Genomic DNA, 21,331 nt, shown 5'->3' with positions numbered 1-21,331 from the left:
ACTGCGTCTGTTTCTCTCTCTCTCCCTTTCTGTGTGTGTGTGTGTGTGTGTGTGTGTGTGTGTGTGTGTGTGTGTCTGTGTGTCTGTGTGCGTGTGTGTGTATCCCTATCCCCCCCCCCCCCCCCCTCCTTTTTTCTCTCCCCCCCATTCTCTCTCCCACTCTCTCTCCTCTATCTGTCTCTCTCTAACCCCAACACAGTCGAGACAGATGTCTGTCTAACATGAGTCTGGTTCAGTCCGAGGTTTCTGCCCGTTAAAGGGAAGTTTTTCCTTGCCATTGTAACTTGCTAAATGCTGCAAAGTCCTGTACTCATGGTGGATTAAGATAAGATAAGACTCCTTATCTTGTCTGGATGTTGGGTTTCTGCTAATAAAATTTTATTAACATTTACGGGTCTAGACCTGTAAATGTTTTTGTAAAGTGTCTTGAAATAACATTTGTTATGATTTGGCGCTATATAAATAAAGATTGATTGATTGATTGATTGAGTTCAGCTGTTAAAATTCTGAAATTAAAGTTTTGGGTCCGACAGTATTAGCAGATATGTTTTCATTGTTTCATTTTTTTTATCGATGTCTCTAAATCTGAGCAGATTCTCATAAAAGATGTTTCCAAAGTTCAATTTTTGGGCCTTCTAGTGTTAAAGATGATATCCAATTAAAGCTCCACTAAGGAACTCTAGTGGTGTGGACTTTGGCGCCCTTTGCAAAAAACGCCAGACAATTAATCTCTGTGTTGAATCAAGGTGCCTTTTGACTGCAGGAACTTTCCCCAGGAACTAGGGACTTTTTGAGGAACTACAACTAGCTTATATTCATTAACTGTTTTCAATCTTTTTTACAAGTTGTTTTAAAGCTTTTCTCTGGCTCTTAACAAGTTAAAAATAAACACAGCTGATTTGTTTTGCTCAACTCAAAATGATTTGAACTTGAACAGAGAACTTAAACATATCCTGTTCTTTTTTTGAAACCCATTTCTGTTTGCACTCTGAACCAAAGCCTGCTCCTCATTACCAACATGAAAACTGATTGGATGAGCAGCCACAGACTCTATTACTGTGCGGTCAGGCAGGCTACGACCTGAACCCACCTCATTAACCCTCAGCTGTTGCAGCTGACCCCTAATCAGGCCACACCTCGAACACATGAGCCAGCACCGCATGTTTCTGGACTTCACATCACCAGTCGCACTGGAAACTTCTCCGTGTTCAGCCTCAGTAAGCTGGCTAACCTGAGAGTTTGCTGAACCACATGTTTATTCTCGGCGTGTTTCATGTTGCTCAGAACACGTCAGGAGGCTGAAGGAGGTGGAGTCAGAGTGTTTACAGTGACAGCCAACCTCTCATTATGGGACGCTGTGTCGCACAGCTCTGTGATAAACACAGAGTAAAGGATGGTATAAAAAACGACTCTGAGTGCTTTTCTGTGACCATCCCCAGCTGTCTCATATCGACTGTTTTTCACAATCCCTTTTTATCCAGTACACACTGCTCCAGGTCCCATTTAGCCTCTGATTTATGGTCCTTTCTCTCACCTGGTTAGGTCTGTTTTGAAATCATCCTGTCGTCTGTGGTAGGGTACCTTAGCATCTGTTTGTATTCTGTCTCAGGGTTTCTTTCTAGCTCTTTTCAGTCTGATAACTTCTGTTGTCACGGTACCTCACAATATTTGTTTAATGATCTTTTCATGCCTCTCTGACTTGGTATGGTCTGTTTTGAGGAAAACTGCTTTACACAGCCTGTTGCACCACAAAAAGTATGTTCAACTTACTAATTTTAACCAATTTTAGTTACTTATTTAATATAGCATTATTATGTTACTTTCAGAGTTGAACAAAAAATACTGGTTAATAAATATGTCAGAGCTGCTGGTCCTTGGCCATTTGAACAAAACCAAATGTTTTCAAAGTTCCCTATGGCCTATGCTTCAGGGTCAGCTTTAGCACTTGGTCAGGTCTGTTCTTATGTACGTCTGTTCCATGTAGGGATGGGTACCTTACACATTTGAAACAATAAGGTACCGATACCCGGTACCTGGTACTCAACGGTACCAATTTTCGGTACTTTTCTGTGTTTATGTGGTAAAAAATATAAATTTGTTCAATAATAAAATGCATTTTTTTTCAATTTAGCATATTTATTCTTCAATATATAACCTTGAAATGCTGTGTTCATGTCCAGTATGAAAAATCTACTACTCTTCCACTCCCTCATAGTCACTAGGATGTATTTAGATACCTAAACATGGTACCTTTTGATTTCATGTGAGTCGTACCCGGTACTTTTGATAGAATTCGGTAGGTACCTATAAAAGTACCTAATTTGGTACCCATCCCTAGTTCCATGGTACCCTCAGCATACGTTTTTTTTGATTCTAGCAAACGGTTGTCTTGAAATGATCTTGTTTGTGATGTTTTGGCTATAAAGCTTTTTTGTTGAGTGTAAGAGACACATTATGGTGGGCGTTAAAATGATGGTTTAAAGAACTTAAGTCATGACTGCTTTTGGAGAGCATCCTGTGACATTTGACCCATACACTCTCCCTGACCGTTAGTTATTTCTTTCCCTGGTGATTTTAGTTTTTCACTAATGAACATTCGAGAAACTTCACATTTTAATTCCGAAGACGAAAACCGAGCATCAAGTAATTCCCCACCTGTTCATGTTAAGTTCAATCTGTTTTATAGATCTTGGGTTGGTATTACTTTCAGGGTTTTACCTCTGATCCTGACGCTGACAGAATACGAAGCACTGCCTGTAAACATAAAAATGGGTTTCCCATGTGCTGTGTGGGCTCGTGCAGGCTGTGACAGACCTGTGCAGCTGACTGTGGTTTCCCTGCTTTGATTAGAATATACACAGAGCAGCTGCAGGAACACTAAGTGATCTCAGTGATGGTGAGATGCTGGTTTACAATCAGAGGGCACTGGTTTGGTTTATATCATGAAGGTCTGAAGAGCAGATGGACTAAAGAGCTACAGTTAACTATTTCCCTCATACCAAGATATTTATTTCTGAATTTAAAACTTAGATATATTTAACTATTTGAAATCACTGATAGTAATATCCTCACAGTAAATAAACAGTAAACAGTTGTTTGGCTCTTTCACTGAGTTTAGTCGCACACAGTTTCTAAAGAAAACATATGATCGTTCCTCCAGGGCAAAAATGAGCCATTTTAAAAAATAGCTTCAACAAAAAGCTTCAAGCTTCTTTACGTAAAGAAATGTAAACCAGGCCTGGTCTGTACATCTTATACTTTAAAATTTTACCCACATGTTTGTGAGCCCCTTGGACGTCTGTGACCTGCAGGAGGCTTTAATTTATCCTGCATATCCGTCTCTTCACTGCTGCCACTAAGCTGAGGGTTTCTTGTTCAAATAAACCAAATAAGTGGGTCATCACAAAATTTCTCTCCAGATCGCAGAACATCAGTACACATTTTATCATCATATCTATCCTCCTGATGAGACAAAGAGCAGGCTGGAGACATGGTCCTAAAGTAAACAGCATCACTTTGTGATTCATTACATCCCCCAGGGGAGCACACTTTCATCAGTTTGAGGTGAGTCTGAGTTTCACTGTAAATAGCAAGTTCCAGGGAGGCTTCACTCTTGCTTAGTTTAGAGGTGTAAACATAAAAGGAAACCTGAATTTCTTGTGATTTTCTTATAATCAACGGGTCTTAGATTTGGTGAAATAACTTCATGATGCACATCAGTAAAAAATCAAAAGTCAAGCTTTGTCAGGTCTGTCCTCAAGAGGAGAAGAAAACAACTTTTGTTTGTTTGTATATTGGAGGACGGATCCATCATTTCTGATCAATAACCAGTTCCTGTTAAGATCATCTTCATAAGCCTTTATGCTTAACGATTCACTAGTTGATTCTTTACGCAACACCGAAGCGGCCAGACTTTCTATTGGCGTCGTGTGGTGTGCAAGGTTATAATAGTTAACTAAAACAAAACTAAAAACGAAAACTAAAATTTAAACTACATTGTAGTTAACTCAAACTAATAAAAACTATAAAAGAAAACAAAAACGATAATTAAACTAAAACTGTATCTTGTGTTCTCAAAATTAACTGAAACTAACTAAAATGATAGACAAAATTCCCTTAGTTATAGTTTTTGACAATATTAATAGCCTTTAAGATTTAAATTAATCAGACACATTTTCCAAACCAATTTTAGGACAGTTTTAGGCAGTTGTCAGTGCCGCACAGCACCATCATAGCGGCGTGTAGGGACGAGCTTGTTTACTGCACTGACTGGCTGTGCGCTGTGCTGTGATGAAACGTAGTGGAGCAATTAATCAGAGCATCGGTAATAGTTTAATTACATGTGAGTCTGACTTTATTGTTTTTAAGTCTGTCTTTCTTGTTAGAGTCCAAGTTTCTAAATATTTAAGCTCATATTATATTGTTTTACATAGTATTTGTTTATATTATTTTATATAATTTATGTACATATTTTTTATATTAAGTTTATATAATTTTTTTGTGTTTAAGGCAGCAGCCAACATTTCAGTATCAGCATTGACTGAGCAGTGAGCACTATAATGGACTTGAAAATAAACAGTATGACCAAATATTTACTCTGACCTTTTTCAATCCTGCTCCTGGTTAATAGGGTATGAAAAACTAAAAATAAGCCTTGTTGCAAAAATCAAAACTAAATAAAAACTAGAACGCCAGCTCTGAAACTAATTAAAACTAAACTGTAATGGGAAAAAAAATTCAAAACTAACTAAAACTAAACTGTAATGACAAATCCAAAACTATTATAACCTTGGTGGTGTGCCACTTGTCAATCACGTTTTTCAAACAGCAGCAGAATTTCCATGACAATGGCGAAGATACCAAAGCGATGGTATAGCAACTTTCTGTCTTCTTCCCTTGCTCTGCTTGTGTTTTATTCGCTTCAGTATTGTAAATAAACGACATGACCCACACTGACTGTTGGGGCCTCTTACAGAAAATCTGTAAAGCTCCTTTTTGTGCAAAGATTATTAACAGAAGGAATTGATGAGTGAATTGATAAAGAATCAAAGCAAAAATGATAGTAGCATTAGTACTTATCAAATCTTATCTATATCCATCCCTTTTCTGACACATTCCAGGAAGCCAGGAAATCTAAACACTAGTTGTCTTTCATGATGCAGCATCAGGCAGATTTGTGTCTCAGAGTAAATGATCCAGGACAGATTGCATTCAGATATTTTTTATAGAGAGAAACCAATTATTCTTACAGCTGATGAGAGTTGGGATACCATTGTGCCAGATTGTGTTCCTCCTGCTTCTGCTCTCCATAAGGACACTTTTCCCTGCTGACACCTGCCTCTTTAATATTAGACTATAGAGTTCAGGATCTAGATTCTTAGGTAGAATATGTGAATAGATTCTGTTGCAGAGAGATTCATCCTCACTGTATGACAAAAAGAGATGAGTTTAAGGAATTTGTTTCACTGAGAGCAGGTTAAAGGATAAAAAAGCTCCAACACTTAAGAAATTCAGGAGCTTCAAAGTCAGAAAGGGAAACATGAAAAGTCATATATTTTCCCCCCTTGATGGTATAATTCCTGTCACTTTATGACATTTTTCAGATAAATAGTGATTTGAAACAGTACTTTTGTGAAAGGAATTTCCTCTGAATCCTGTCTCCTCTCAGCAGCCAGCTATTTGTGTGCCCTGCATGCAGAGTAACAGAGAAAACTCCAACCATTCCTCCATTCTCCTGTAGTTCAAGTGATTAACAGGCTCCTTTTATTCCTCCTGCATTAGCCTGCTTCACTCTGACCCCACAAAAACTGCATACTTCCTTTTCCTCAGGCAGTCTGGGCCTGTGTGGGCAAGGCTCAGGGGGGAGAGATGGGGGACAAAGAGTTGGGAGAGGAGATTAGAGATACTAAGATGCACATGTAAAACCCTGCTCATTCAGATCTGTGGGCCTGGTACCTTTGTGAAACCTGACCTAGATTGAAGAAAAGGCCAAACTCCAGGAGCTCCAGGCTGGTCAGAGAACAGACCGTTCTCTTTCATCAGTTCATTCAAGATGGCCGTGAACAAAAAGAACCTCACTGTGCCAGGATTTGGTCACAAGGCTGAGTGTGTCACAGTTCAGGCAGGAAATCACTCTTTTTCTTCTGATGCATGTTTGTTTTGGGGGAAAAATCAGTAACACCTCAGAGTTCCTGCAGAGTTCATAATAAAAAGTGAATCAAAGACACAACGAGCCATAAACAAAGTAAAAGAGCTCCGTCACACCTCGCACCATGAGAGATTTCATGAGAGAAAAGGGTGAAGAAAAAGCCCAGAGCGGTAACTCGAGCTGCCAGTTGTTCAGAGTTGGCTCGGCTCAGACACTCCACACTGGGGAGGGATTGGGAGCGAGATGTTTTTCCATCTTTTCAGTGATTACCCAGTCGAGCAGGCATGGCGCACTCATGGGAACAGAAAACGCCTCTCACACTGGCACCCAGAATTCCCAGTGAGGAAAAACATCTGTAGCATTCCTACAGATTTCCTACTGGCCGAGTGAGAAAGTGTGTCCTCCTCCACAGATTTAACGTCATAACACAAAAGAACTATCCCACCACGGGCAATGTGTTTACACTCCAGATGACCTCATTTCAAGTGTGGCAACACAACAGCCTGCAGGTTGTTGTGTTCATGCCCCCTGAGGACACTTAAATGTAACCCTGGATCCGGTTAAATCACACAATTAGAAAGATTAGTTAAACGTCCTTTGAGACTGTATGAGCTCCGTCCCTTAAACAAATATTCTGATATCGTAGACTTTAGAATAAGATATGCAACATGACAACTCCTGAAAGTGTAGACAATACATTTACAGCTCCCCCTGGTGGCTGACTGCAGTACAGGTAATAGAGCCAGCCTCCTCCATGTCAACAGATTGGACATGGGTCCAACTCTAAAACCTAAATACAGGTCACACAAATGTTTGTCAAGTTTGTTTTTTGTCATTATAACTAGTTTTATCATATGATTTATGGCACAGTGTTCAGTTGCAGTTTGAAGTGGGAATTTGTTTTTTTAAAGAGCGCTTTTTTCTCAACTATACTTCACCATTTCAACCACACTATTTCACTCTCATTTATTGATTATTATTTTTTTGTCCATTTTCTGCATTTGCATTTTCACTTGGACACTTATATATTGAATCTCCACTCTAACACTTTTTATTATATCTTTGTTCTTTACTTACGGGAACTTTTGTATTTTACCTACACTAACTTTTTTATTTGAGTTCTGCTAAAACAACTTTTGGGATTAATACAGTAGATCTTATCATACAACACCATGAGTGACAGCTCTGTTGACCATTGAGGCTCCTGCAGCCTCGACTCTTTGACTGTGACTCTAAGATCAGTCAGCACGTGTCATTAAGGATTTAGCTTTACCTTTACACAGAGGAGAAGGTGAAAATGTAATATTTATCTTTCATCGTCCTTATGTTGGAGAAATACGGGATATAGTGTGGTTAAAACGTGATCACAGATGTTGAGGTCTTCAACAGGGGGTCCGCAGAGGTACTGCAGCGGGTCCGTGACATTTGTGGTTAACTGGGAAAATGTTTGAATTTTCAAACATTTGTTCCCAAAAATTCTATTTGTATTCATGTAACTGTATTTGAACACACATTAATGGATACATGAAGATCAATATGTCATCTGTCAGTCAGAAATGCTAATGTTTAAAATAAAAAATTCCCATTTGAAATGGCTTTTAGGGGATGTTCAATAAGTCTTTTTTTCAGACCGATACCAGTACCAATACTCCCTCTTGAGTACTCACCGATACTGAGTACCAATACCACTTATACTTTTGATACATGAAATTTCACCAAACAGTGACAGATCATTTTGAACAAAGACAGCACAGTCACTTTGCCATGAAGTCGAAAATAACCCAAAAACAACTCTCTCTGAGTAAAATAACAAATGTGCACCTGTCAGAGTTTAAGTAATTTTCTAAAATAAACTACAGTGCAAAATAAAACAATTAAACTGCTAACTCTCTCCGGTTCATTCATGTTGTCTGAACAGGACCTGATGCACATTTGCCGTGATGTCAAACTGCAACAATATAGCGCCAACTACTGGTGGGGAGGACTTACTTTTTTGCCTTGAGTATCGGCAGCCTTGGCAAGTACCAAGGCCATGAAATAAGGCTGGTATCGGCCCGATATCTGATACCCATCCGTCTCCAATAGCTCTTATACATGACTATCATGCAGTTTACAGAAAGTATTGACATTGGCATTGGTAACAGTTTACAAGGTGTGTCTGACTGTATGGATGTTCATTAGAAAAAGCTCCTCCTTCTTTGCAGATTTACCAGCTTTTTTAAGTTTATGTTCTCAGTCTTCAGTTTCAAGTCTTCTTAATTGCAGCATGACGGTCATTCGATAAATTAAGGTCCCATTTAAAGTCACACAGACCAGGAGCTAGGAGAGAAGTTAGACAGGGGAATCAACACAAGGCATGTTTTACGTTTAAAAGGGTCATGGTGAGTCTAAAAGCTAAATATGAGACAGTGAGTACCCGTGGAAGTCATTATCAAGTTAGACATTTAACTGTTTCATTGGTTGTACCTGCAGACTGTTTTCAGTGTAATATAAGATCTCTGTCACACTTATCAAGCACAAGTTGTGAAAAAACTGTAGTTGAAGTGCTAAAACTCTGCAGAGAAGCTCTGAAAGCAAGCATCAAAAACAACTGATGAATAACCAAGACTCTGCAGAAAGACTCACCAGACTGTACCAAGATCTCCAAAGGAAAGTCAAGTTTTTGCACACTGAACATCAGCAAAGGATTTAAGGCAGTCAGATTAGCAGCAGCCCTCTCACTGTTTTTTTTTCCAATACTCTCACAGCTGAACTTGAGGCCTCCCGAGCGTCTTGTGTTGCTATCATGTGTACTAAATCACAAGCTCTAACGCCCCGGGTCATTTTCTACCACACAATTTTCTCCCCTCTGTTATTCCTGCTTCCCCCACAACACAAGCTGACTTCCCCCATTTCCTGTGCTTGGCCCCCAAATTGATCCTCAGACATATTGTTGAGGCCCACTGACCTGTAAAACACAGCCAATGGATCGGAGGCTTCAGCGGCTCTTCAGGAAATTAAAGACATGTTACTGAACGGCAGCTGTAAGCTGTAAGTGACCCAATATGTTTAACATTCACTGCGTTTACAAAGAAACAAACACAGTTCTCCTTTTCCCAAACATTTCAGATACAGACCATTGTCAGGTCACTGTGTGTCTTCTGTCCTCTTTAATTAACTCAGCTCTTTATCCAAACGTCCACAATTTTAGACATGGAGCTGGTTGTTTCATGAGAGTCAGCAGCTTCTTTGCTGCCCTGTCACACATTCATGGTGACCAAAAAAAGCTCGGGTGGTCCGTCTAAGCTTCAATTCGGTGTTCAACCTTTGTCTCAGACACAGACTGCTTGAGGAGGAAGAGATTAAAGTCAGGAAACACAACATGGCACTGGGAATCTGTTTCCATAACTGGAGCAAATGTTTTACTCCAAAAAGAAGTTTGAAAGGCTGGTTTTGTTACCTTAGACCTGCCTCCAATTTTTACGTACTATTCAGGCAAAGAGCCAAAAATTAACTTAGGGAGTTGATCTCAAGAACTTCTTCAGTGAGCTCCAGACAAAGCAAATCAACTCAAACAACCCGCATCTTTGAAAGATGTGCAATAAAGGATATCTCCTGTGGTCCAGCCAAGAAGCTTCTTTAAAACACATCACAGAGGCGTTCATTAACTGTCAGGTATAGGGGTGCACCAATCACAGTTTTCTGGCTGATCACCGATCTTTAAAAAGCCTGACCTGCTGATACCAATTTGGACCGATACCGATTTTTATTTTTTATAACTGACAGGATATACCTTCAATGTTCCACTTTTTTTTATTAAAAACCACTGCACAATACCAATGAAACAATAAAATCTTTATGTTTTAACTTAAACAACCAATAAAGTGTCCTAAGTTTTAGTTCTCAGAGCAAAAAGCAACAATGGCTTGCTGTTAGACCTTTCCAGTGGTATATAATTATATAAGATCAGTTTCATATGTAAGGATGGGCTGATCACAGACCACCCAAAATTAAGGAAATCGGCACAGATCGATCCTCCATCCGATTGATCAGTGCATGTCTAGTCAGGTACATTCAGCATGTACCTACACACCAGTGTCTGCACTAGAAGAAATACCCCTCCATACCAGTAGGTGGCAGTAGTCTGAATTCAAAGAGGAAAATGAAGGATCTCAAATTGAAAACTGTTACATATAGAAGTATTTGTTCACCACCTGCACACTATTCTTGTCTACTCTGCTTTTTGTTCGTCTTATCAAGAATACATGTCAAGAAGGCCGGAGATTATTTCTCAGCCATCATCCATTCATGTTTTTCTTAGGAAGGACGTCTTGTCTGCCTGTTTTCCTCATTTCTTCTCTCAGACAGCCAGAGGAGTTTCTCCCATTCTCAGAAAAAAAATCAGACAAAAAGTCACTTAGGTAATCACTGATGACCTGATGTTGACAGACCTATAACCAATGAATCCAGTGATATAAAAGCTGAAAAAGACGATGTTAACAGTCTGTAAGGCTGTGTGTTAGAGGGACATGGTTTCATGATTTCATGTCACCCCTGTAATTCCTTTTCTATAACCGTTTTCCTGTTTATAACCAGCACATAGCCCTTGTCTTCCACTTTATGTTTGGTACCAACCTGAGCCAAACTCTACAGCGAAGCTCAACATAAACTCATATAATAGTTCCTAAATCCTATCCTGTATTTCCAGGAGAAAGCATCAAGTTCCCCTGTCATTCATACTTTCATTAAGTTCCTGCAGAGTAGAGAAACCCCCAGAAAAGAGCAGACAGACAGGCCGGCATGCTGGGACCCAGGAGAGCTGAGACACAACAATAAGCTTCTTTATTACAGACTGACACTAGAGACAGCAGGGGAACACCCTGTGGGTCGCTCATACACATCAGCACATAGGTCTGCTGCTGGAGACACATTAAAATAACCTCCATCGGACGGAGAGTGTCTGCATGTTTGGTGCTGAGAGGAGAGGTCGTGTTTCCACCATTGGTTATTATGGGCTCCAAATACAAACAACAGATTCAGTGTGGTGATGAGTTGGAGCTACAACTGTGGCGGATAAACATTAGCCTGGAGACATGAGCTGGTCTGAGATCAGAGGGTTTCACAGTGTGGACTGATGAACTAATGAAGAGGAGTGGGACACCAGGACTTCCCCTTCTCTGTCCACAGTTGCTTCTTTACAGATTAAAAGGCCACAATCATTTGGGACATCAAAAAGGCTCGTTTGAGGACAAATCACTCGCTGTCTAGAAGAATTAGACAAAAATAAACAGAAAACAAAAGTGTAGTTCGTATGTTTGACTACTGGCCTTGATATCTGGTTCATGTTATTCCCCTCTCTCTTTTTATTCATACTTTCTCCCTCAATAGCTGTCCTATCTAATATGTCAAAAAAATAAAAGAGGTTCCACAAACAACAGGGCTGCAATATCTGAAGGAAAGATTTGAAGACTTGTGTTGCTTCAGTGAGTCAAAGGCTTCGTTTTTCAAGACTTCATCAACATATGAGCCCTGGATGAACACACTGGGTGCAGCTTCTGAGACCAAATCTGAGTTTCATTGCTGGAAAAGAGACTTCTCTGTTGCCTCCAAAGACTCTTGCCAACAGCCTCCGTGTGGTCATGCTATCACTACAAACAACAATGCTAGGACACAGCAGTATGGATGAAGTTTTTTTCTGAGTTTAACTTAATTTTCCAAATCAATGCGATCAAATAAACTTTGCACAAAAGAAGGGTAAAATTGTCTTGCCAAATCTTTTCTAACAATACCAGCTTTTTATTTAGCTTCTGTATCCCCCATGTACTACCAATCAGGTGCTTGATTTATACCTGATTGACATTGGATAAAATGGTGCATTTAAAAGTTACTACTAAGCTTCGAGTCAGGCAAACAACAATCACCACATCACACTAGCTGTAGCATCACTTCCTGGACCCAAAAGGATGTGGTGCATGTTTTTCCCTCACTCTCTTAGCATATTTCCTGCCTCTCTTGATCCTGTCCAGCTTTTACAGGTCTAGCTACATCAATCAATCAATCAATCAATCAATCAATCAAACAAACTTTATTTGTAAAGCACTTTTCATGCACAGTAGTGGCAACACAAAGTGCTTGACAAAAGAAAACAAAAAACAACAAAATAATAATAATAGTAATCATCATAAGTGACCTGATAAACCCACATAAACACACACAACAGTGTGCAACCCTCCACCTCCAACCCACCATAACACACCCCTAGTGCACAAGATGAACACAATAAATTAAAATCCCTGCATACGACCTGAGGAACTGTGGAAACACTATCTTGAGACCTTAATGAGGAAACACTGAAGGTAAAGTGAGATTAAGAGAACCTTAAAATCAATCCTGTGACATGTCACAAAGCAAACAGTTGGACTTTTCACCCTGACTTTTTCCAACCAGTCTCTTAAGAAAATTCTGCAAGAGCAGCTGTAAAGGAGTAGAGCTGAATTAGCACACAGTAATCAGCTAACAGTAACAGCAGCTTTGTAAGCATGGTGTATCCGTTATCCATGGTAACCTTGGAATAAATAAAGCAAGGGTTGCAAAAATGTTTAAAAAATTAACTTTCTTAAAGAACTCTTCAAAGTGTCTTTAAGAATATACAAAAACTGAACAAACACATCTTTGTTCAAGAGTTTCATCAAAGATATCGTTGCCCGTTACTCTGAGCTTCCTTTCTGAGCTCCGTTAACGCTCTGACGATACTTTCAAATTTAATTTAGCTGCACAGAAGCTCATTAACAGTTCAGTCTTTCATTCAGACGTCAACATGATCCATGCTCCAAACACACACGCTCCCTGTGGCTGACAGCCGTCAGCTGCTGCCCTCACTGCTCACCAGCTGCTCATTGCTCCTTCATTTCCGTTTTGGGACCACAGGACATCGGCGTCCATTATTAAAAGCATCAACTTCTGTAAATGTGCAACTGTCTGCGTGATGTCCATGGAGATCACATCAGAGGTTCGTAGTATTTCAGGGACGCCTCACATTCTTTCATTCTCTTTGTGGCGAGCATGTGGTCATGCTGGGAGGAAGTTTGGCCAAAAGACTAAAAATGAGACTGTTGAGGAAACTGTCTGTGACTCGTGTTTCTTTTTGGATATACAAAGAGGCTAAGACCCCCCTGGACAAGCTGTGATGTTAATGTACCCTGTCTATTAAAGTTTTTAAGAGTGTTACAGATTTTTGATGTGTTCATTTACACTTTGTACATGGTTCAAACTGTTCAGCCTTTAGGAACACAGTGTTCTCTCTGGATCTCAAAAAAATTAATCAAGAACAAGAAAATACTTCATCACCTTCTTCTTTTGTATTAAAACCAGGGCTAATATTGTATCAAAACTACACACAACCATAAACCAGTCACAGTTTATTGAGTGCTGTTTTCATGTGACTCTTACACCAGATCTGCACTGTAAGATCCACTGACGTGTGGTGGGATCTACAAGTCTGTAACACATTCCACAAATGTGTGTGGTGAAGGCAGGCTCACTGTGTGATAAGGTGTGTTTGCCACGAGGGTCTGATTCACTAAAGGAGCCAAATATGGACTAATTCACAAAGCACACACACAAAGGGCCGAATACACCATAAACTATACTGCTGAGTGCATTGAATCTCTGTGCATTCAGGTTGTCTCATCAAAATAAGCTGTTTCGCACCAATCTGGGGCCAAACACACACTTTTCTATGCAAATGAGCCTCAACACACAAAGCATGAGCTTTTTCAAACACCACCTATAACAGCAACGAAAAGTTAGAGGAAACTTGTACTGTCTGCTGAGAGCTGCTGGCAACTGTCCCGAAGTATTAAGAAGCCTTCTCACAGCTCTAAATGAATAAAAAACAAAAGTCTGTTAATTCTCCTCTGACGTAATTATCTTTACAGTAATCATGGGTTTAATCAGTCTGGGGCTCAACCTCTGCATTGAAAACGCAAGTAAACAAGATAAACTGGTAAAAGTTTCCTTTCTCCATCCAGCTCGTCAACTCCATGTGGACAGATTTCAGCCCCATCAGGATGAGAGCACACAGCTCAGCTCTGCGCAGAACAGAGTGGAGCAAAGTGCACAGAGCTGCAGAACTGAAGGAACATGTTTTTGTACATGAATATCATCAGTGCAGCATGTTTTGTGGATCAGATCTTCAAGACTTTCTTGGTAAATCTCCTCTTGAAGACAGGCAACGCTGAAAAGTAGCTGCTGTTCGTCGTATGTTGCAAATATTCAGTTTGCTGCTAAAAGCATTGAGGAAACTAATCTACGAGTGGAGCCACTTTTAACAGCTGTTCTTCATAAAAGTCATGCATACAGAGAAAATGGTGGCACACTGTTTCATAACAGAGTCTAATGCTGAGTGATCTGAGGAAAGATTGAGGGTGAAAAATATTTTTAGATCCTTTTTAGAATGTGTTACAGATTTGTCTACACATCAGTGGATCTTTCACGGCAGAAATTAAGCAGAAGTCACACGAAAACAGCGCTAATTAGACTGTAACTGAGTATTTTTAGCACTCAGAGCAAAAACATCTTGGTTTTTGATTAGTCTTTAGTTATTTTTTTATTGTTCCTAAACTGTTTTTAAGGACAATGTAACTTATTTTGTGCTTGCACCATTGTTTTTTTGACTTGCGCATTTTTTATGTACAACACTTTGTTTCAGCTGTGGTTGTCTTTTAAGTGTTTTATAAATTAAGATGAGTTGAGTTGAGTTCAGCTGTTAAGGAGTATGAATGCATTTACAAACTAATCAATATATTTGTGGATCTGTTTACAAATCTGTGTAAGTATTTGTGGATTAAATTCATCTTGAACTTCTTGAATCAGTAAAGTGTATTAGATTCTGGTTCTTATTCTGAATTTTAGCTCTTGTGATTTTGCAGCTGCACACTTGAGACAAATAGAGCACTTGACACAGACACTTTAAACTCCAACCTGGCACAGAAGGAAATGCAGAAATTTTTTTCAGCTCCCCTTTAGGGTACACAGATTTTTGGACTTTGTTTGGGGCTGTCCAGAGGTCGAGGTAAGATGACCCCACACTCTGTTTTTTCCCTCCTTGGTTCAGAGACTTTCACAAGAAACCAGAGTTTCTCTCTGTGTCTTTCTCTGTTTCTCTCACAGACAAAGAGCTGATGGCTCACAGACAGCAGCAGCTGCTTAACTCACCACTTGAGCAGTTGGAGCCCCCCCAGCCCGGCTCACACTGGCAGGTGTTGGGGGCCATGCAGCGGCCATGAACGCAGCTCTCCACACAGTGAGCTGGAAGCAGAGGAGACAGGAAGACACACATCAGCACAGACACACAGAAATCTCTTCAAATGAAACATTTGGGGGTAATGAGTGGTAATTAGTACAGTTTCAACACAATTTCCTTCTGACCTCACATTGTGCTCTGTTTCTTAACTTGTCCTACTTTAAATTTTGTGTCCTCAAATTGAAATGAAACCCAAATTAAATTGTACTGCTCTGTCAGAAGTGTGTCGGGTTATAAATAATATTTGCCTCTGGCTTTTGGAATCTTTTCACAAATAGTAACGCCAAAAACAGATTTAGAATCCTAATCTTTATTTTTCTCAACGCCAATTAAAAAGGTGTATCGTCCCCGGGGACCACCTGATTAACAGAAGAAGACTGACTTGCTGTGTGAGGACCAAACTAAGTTTGCTCTCCATCAGAATGTTTGATTTGTGTATGAGCACATCTGGGGATTTAAAATCTGCTCTGTGCCAAAAATCCAGCTTAAAGAAATGTCTGAAAATATATATAATAATATATTTATGTTACCTAAAAACTTATTTTTAACCCAAATTAACACTCACATTACAAAGTTCAAATCTTGGCTTCTGTTGTATTTTCATTCGGGCTTTTCAAGGCCATAAAAGCCATACCCCCAGTATAAGTCTTTAAATAAATCTCATGATATTAAAAAGCAAAAAGAAAGGCCTGAATCGATTGCAATGAGTTAAAACTGGCTGCAAAAGCAGTGAGCAAAGTTTTCTTTCTTTAAACAGGCCCTTGATAAGACCTTATTTCAGGTAATGTATCAGGAAAATTTTGCTTGCTGCGTCGGCAGCCGTTGCAGTCCACTCAGGCTCTGTTTTTTGGGGGAATATTGTAAAATCAGTTGGAATACCTGAACATGTCAGGTAGGGATGGGTACCAAACTAGGTACTTCTATAGGTACCGACCGAATTCTGTCAAAAGTACCTGGTACCGATTAATGTTAAACCAAAAGGTATCATGTTTAGGTACCTAAATGCATCCTTGTGACTGTGAGGGAGATGAAGAGTAGGTGATTGCAAGTTTATGCAATGAGAAATTAATATGTTAAATTGAAATAAATATATATTTTATTATTCAACAAAATGATATTCTTTACCACAAGAACACAAAAAAGTACCAAAAACTGGTGCCATTGAGTACCGGTACTGACTGCCAGGAACCGGGCTTCAGTACCATATTGTTTCAAATGTGAAAGGTACCCATCCCTAATGTCAGATGAGTGTGACTTTCAGTAGGTGGAATGACAGATTCTGACAAGAAACTAGACAAATACACTCTGTAAGATTTGAATTCAAAACTTAAACTGATCACCTGCTTGGATAAATTCAATCCTATGCACTTAACATGTATAAAGCACATTTAAAAAAAAATAACAATCAAGTGCACCAAAGCGCTGCACAGTTAATATCAAATAGAACATCAGTCAAATTAAAATGAAATTAAAAAAACACATAGAAACAAATATGAGCCATGAAAACACCAGGATTAACACACACAATTCTCATGCTTAATTAAAATACAAAGAATAAAAATAGTTTTAAGATTTAAAAGTCTGCAGGGTGGGGGATGTTTTTTTTTTTTTTTCTCAATCCACACCGTGAAAGCTATGGCAGAGAAGGCTCCATCACCTCGGGTTCTAAACTGGTTTTTGGGACAGTGGGGTGAAGGTGATCAGCAGACCTCAAGAACTGCAAGGGAGTGTAGACATTTAAAAGAACAGAGATGTACTGAGGCGCTGATCTATTTAAGGCTTTAAAAACAAACAATAACATTTTAAAATTAATTCTGAAATGAACGGGGAGCCAGTGGTGGGGCGCCAGGATCTGGAGGATGTGTAATGTTTTTTCGCATACCTGTTAAAAGACAAGCAGCTGCTTTTTGGACTAACTGTAAGCGTGCGAGGGAAGCCTGATTAACACCAAGGTAGAGAGCATTACAGTAGTCCAACCACGTAGAAATAAAACCAAGAATTACTTGTTCCAAACTCTTAAAAGATGGAACCAAGTTAATCTTGGATAAAAGCCTGAAGTTATAAAAACTGGATTTAACAACTGAATTTATTTTTTGATTCAATTCAAAAATCACTGTCAACATTAACACCATTATTCAAAACTGTGGGTTTAAAATGACTCTTGTACTCACTTCTCACATCCTGTATTCAGGTCATTTTCAGTCACACAGGTGTTGATTTGTTGCTTTGCAAATGTACATTCATACAGGAATTGAACATCTTCAAAGCTTGGTTGATTTTTGCATAATTTGAGGTTAAAATGCGGAACACAAAATGTTTAAAGGAGTGTTCTTGGAAACAAAAACAAGAAGTTTTTCAGGATTACTATGTGTAACCCAAACATCACGCTGTGTCTGAACAAATCAGTAAAACAACCAAGTTAAGCAGTAACATAAACAGACTGTCTGACTGATGCATTGGTGGTTGAGCAGCTCCTGATTTCTGTTCAGTAAAAGCTTTTTCTACTTGAAAGGAACCAATACTCTATATTACTCTAATTTTACGCCTAACAAAGGCTTGATGTGTGATTCTGCCGGCACTTTGTTTTACTTTGGGGGAGAGAAAAGAAGAAAACCTCAGAAATTAGTCATTTATGAAATGCATAATGCAGATCTTTGAGTGGTATGTTGAGTCATGGTGTCACCTCTGTCCTGTAGCAGAGTTTTGAGTAATGTATGATCGTTATCTGATCTCCATGAAGAAGACTATTGAAGGAAACAAACAGTACCTGTGAGTGTTGTCCTACATGTGTTATAAGAGATTTGCTGCCCCCCTTCGCCTGCAGCCAACAGGCGCTAACAGGTGTGAAGCCGCAGAGGCCGACGGCAAAAACAACAACTGCTGTGGAGCCGTGTCAGTAAAAGGAAGCTTTATGCTAAAACATTCAGCCTGCTGCTGTGACATAGAGGTGATCTGTGATAAGAAACTCACAGTGTGTGTGTTCGTCAGTGGAGGCAGAGAGCACAGATTTATCAATTCAGGAGCTGTGAAAATGTGCTTCAGAAGTTCAGTGAGGGCTTTATTTTGGTGTGAAAAGACTGTTGTGAAAGAAAGGATCACGAGTCTCTAAGTTACTGCAGGCGACAAACAGTTTCCAGATCCGAGATTTAAAGGAAATCAAATTAATTTAGCTTAAATTTAGTTCGCAGTTTGTCTTCCACGCATTAGGGTGAAAAAAATTCAACTATGAATTCTTGTTAGTCAATACATTGATGTCAAATGTAGGGGTTTGACAACACAATACTTCTATTGTTGCTTTTGTTTAAGTGTGGTTTCTGCCAAGCAGCATATATAGAAAAAAGGACGCAAACAGAAGCGCAAAAAGCTGCAGTTCCTTGAGCATCCACTAGAGGTTGTTTTCCATTGATGAGTCAGCCCCCATAGAGCCCTGTGTTAAAATGTCAAACTTGAGAGCAGAAAAAAAACACATTGATAGCTTCATATGAACACACTATGAGTCTCTATAGCTCGTTTTTTGCTGTGTCATGAAAATGGCTTTGTGTTGATAATATTAAGGTCAAAAGCTCGAGGTATAACGAGGGGCGTGACTGATTGGATGACAGTTGAAACACTGTAGCTCTTTGTCAAGCAGCTTTAGGCTATGACCACAACTTCACCTCTTTTCCTGTTTCAAAATTAGCCTGAAGTCAGTTTGTAGTGCAGCTACTCTTCAATAGTTGAGCTCCTGTTATGGTTATGTCTACTGCCACAATGTTATTATGCTCTACTACCTGGATCTAAACAAGCACGGGTGACCGATGACATCTTGCAGTGTGGCATGGTTTGTCAATATGTTAATCTAATTAATGGCGCTCAAATTGCATGAAGGCTGTGTCTGGTTAAAGTGACATGTAACCAGGATTCAAGGCTGCAGGAGCGAGCTATGCTAATATTAGCATACTACAAAAACCTGACATTACTCTGCAAACTGTGATTTAGCCGAAACAGACTGTGCTCAGTTTTAAAGTCTTCTGAGTGTTCGCTTACCTTTCGACTAGTGGCTCAGTTGGGATTTCATTTTGTAATTGAACGACTGTGAAATTAGTTGATTCTGGACGACCCTAGTCCTAATTCAGGGTCAGCATCATCATACGCTTCAGTCTTCGTAGCCTGTTTAGACTAACCTGAATTTAAATAGTATGATCTATTGAGGTCATCAGCAACTAGTACCTAGCTGGCATCATTAAACGCAATTTTCAAGACAGTTTCTAGTCTGAAGATGCCTTTTTTGATATTTGTGAGGCGTATTTTTCCGTTGAGTTGAAACAAAATATTAATATGTACACCCAAATTTGCAACTCATCAGGGACATCCTCTCTAGTCTAGGAAACTAGGATGCATATGGATGCCTCATTTAAAGGAACCTTAAGATGGAACAGCCCAAAACGTGTTGTTGTGATGCAATAAGAGCTCAAATACGCTGCCCCTGAAACACAACTCAAAGCATGTCCCCTAAAAGTTCCTGTTTTTGTCCCTGCTTGTTGTTCTAAGCGCCTGATCAAGTTACAGAAAGGATCCCTAAAGAGCTGAAGCTTTTAGAGGAAGACAAGTTTCAGGAGTATCACAGTGAAAGTCGGTCCATAAGCTTGGTTCTTGGGGGGTACTCACGAGCGCAGATCTCTCCGTTCTCATAGAAGCCTGGGCAGCACTGAGACTTCCTCCGGTACATCGTCTTCTCTCCTCTACGATACGCTGTCCGATAGCTCACCCTGAACAGAGACAGGAAGTGACGTCACACAATATCAAACAATACAGAAAACACAGCTGACTGGAGAGTGGTTTATTTCACTGTTCCTCTGTGAATTTCTATCAGCATGGTGTTTGGAAGGTTAACTTTGAAGTGTGATAAATACTCATTTCAATTTGTTGGCAATTGTGTTACAACCTGAATAACTTGTATGCCGATATATCACATCAGACTACTCTGTGACCACTTTCCTAACAAATGTTTGAAACTGAGCGGTACAAATAATGTCTGTCACAGATTAAAGCCTCACACTAAATACAAGAAAGTTAGAGAGGCTGTCTGGTTCTATAATGAATATTTTGTTGAACTGAAAGACGGGGTTTTTTATCTGACAGGACCACACGCCTAGACAGGGTCAAATGGTGTGGATTAACGTGTGTTTTACTGGCAGGCAAGAGGTACATGAGGACAAATTAAAACCAGAGAACCAATGAAAAATCTTAGAGATCTAAATATGGAATGAAATTAGCCTGGGGGTAAAGCAGCTCTTTGTGAAACAAATCCAGGGGTGTCAGGCTCAGATTTTTCCAGATTTGTTTTGAGAAAGTCTGAAAATGTAAGTCTCAAAGGGTGAATAAGGTGACACTATTCTTTCACAACTGGTAGACACAAAGCAACAACATGCAGAGGCCTCGTTTTAGGTGTCAAAACTGTAACCCCCAACAGAGAACCGAGCTATTCAAAACCCCTCTTCTGAACCAGGCAGTAAACAGGTTTATTTTTGCTTTTTTGGTTTGGTGTGTTTGTGGTTTCCAGTGTTTTTACCAGAGCATGTGAGCAGAGCGGAACAGAAGCGAGCAGAAAGCGAAGCGGGCCGAATTTTAAAAAGAGCACAGAGCAAGTTTTTTTTCCCAAGGATGGAAAGGCGGAGTGGGTCGCTGTCCCACTCCAGTTTGGCTCTGTTACCCCTCACATTTCGAGTTACAAGAAGCATGCCCAAACCTGGCACAGAATCAGCATCAGAACATTTTTTAGTCGAGCAAGAAGCTTGTAGAGGAGTGGGATGCAATCTTGGTTGAGCACTGAGTGGTTGTATTTGGAGCGGCATGATGGGACTTTGAGCGGGGAGACCTGTGGGAGCCAGGAGGGGAAATTCTTGCAGTCCACTTACATG

General features: G+C 39.7%; 1 protein-coding gene across 3 annotated transcripts in view; it reads right to left on the bottom strand.

The window, feature by feature from the left end:
- Positions 1 to 21,331, bottom strand: part of megf10 (multiple EGF-like-domains 10) — a 54,439-nt gene that overhangs the window by 18,221 nt on the left and 14,887 nt on the right. For all 3 annotated transcript variants that reach the window (XM_074689882.1, XM_074689879.1, XM_074689880.1), the window contains exons 4-5: positions 20,079 to 20,179; positions 15,344 to 15,436 (exon numbers count right to left, since the gene is read on the bottom strand). In XM_074689882.1, coding sequence (XP_074545983.1) covers positions 15,344 to 15,436; positions 20,079 to 20,179 — 194 coding nt within the window. The remainder of the gene's footprint in view (positions 1 to 15,343; positions 15,437 to 20,078; positions 20,180 to 21,331) is intronic.

Source organism: Halichoeres trimaculatus, unplaced genomic scaffold, assembly GCF_033239565.1.
Source record: "Halichoeres trimaculatus isolate MK-OKI-2021-1 unplaced genomic scaffold, fHalTri1.1 fHalTri1_scaffold_16, whole genome shotgun sequence".
Taxonomy (NCBI): Eukaryota; Metazoa; Chordata; class Actinopteri; order Labriformes; family Labridae; genus Halichoeres; species Halichoeres trimaculatus.
The sequence above is the reverse complement of the archived record's forward strand: the minus strand, read 5'-3'. Positions and strand labels throughout refer to the sequence as shown.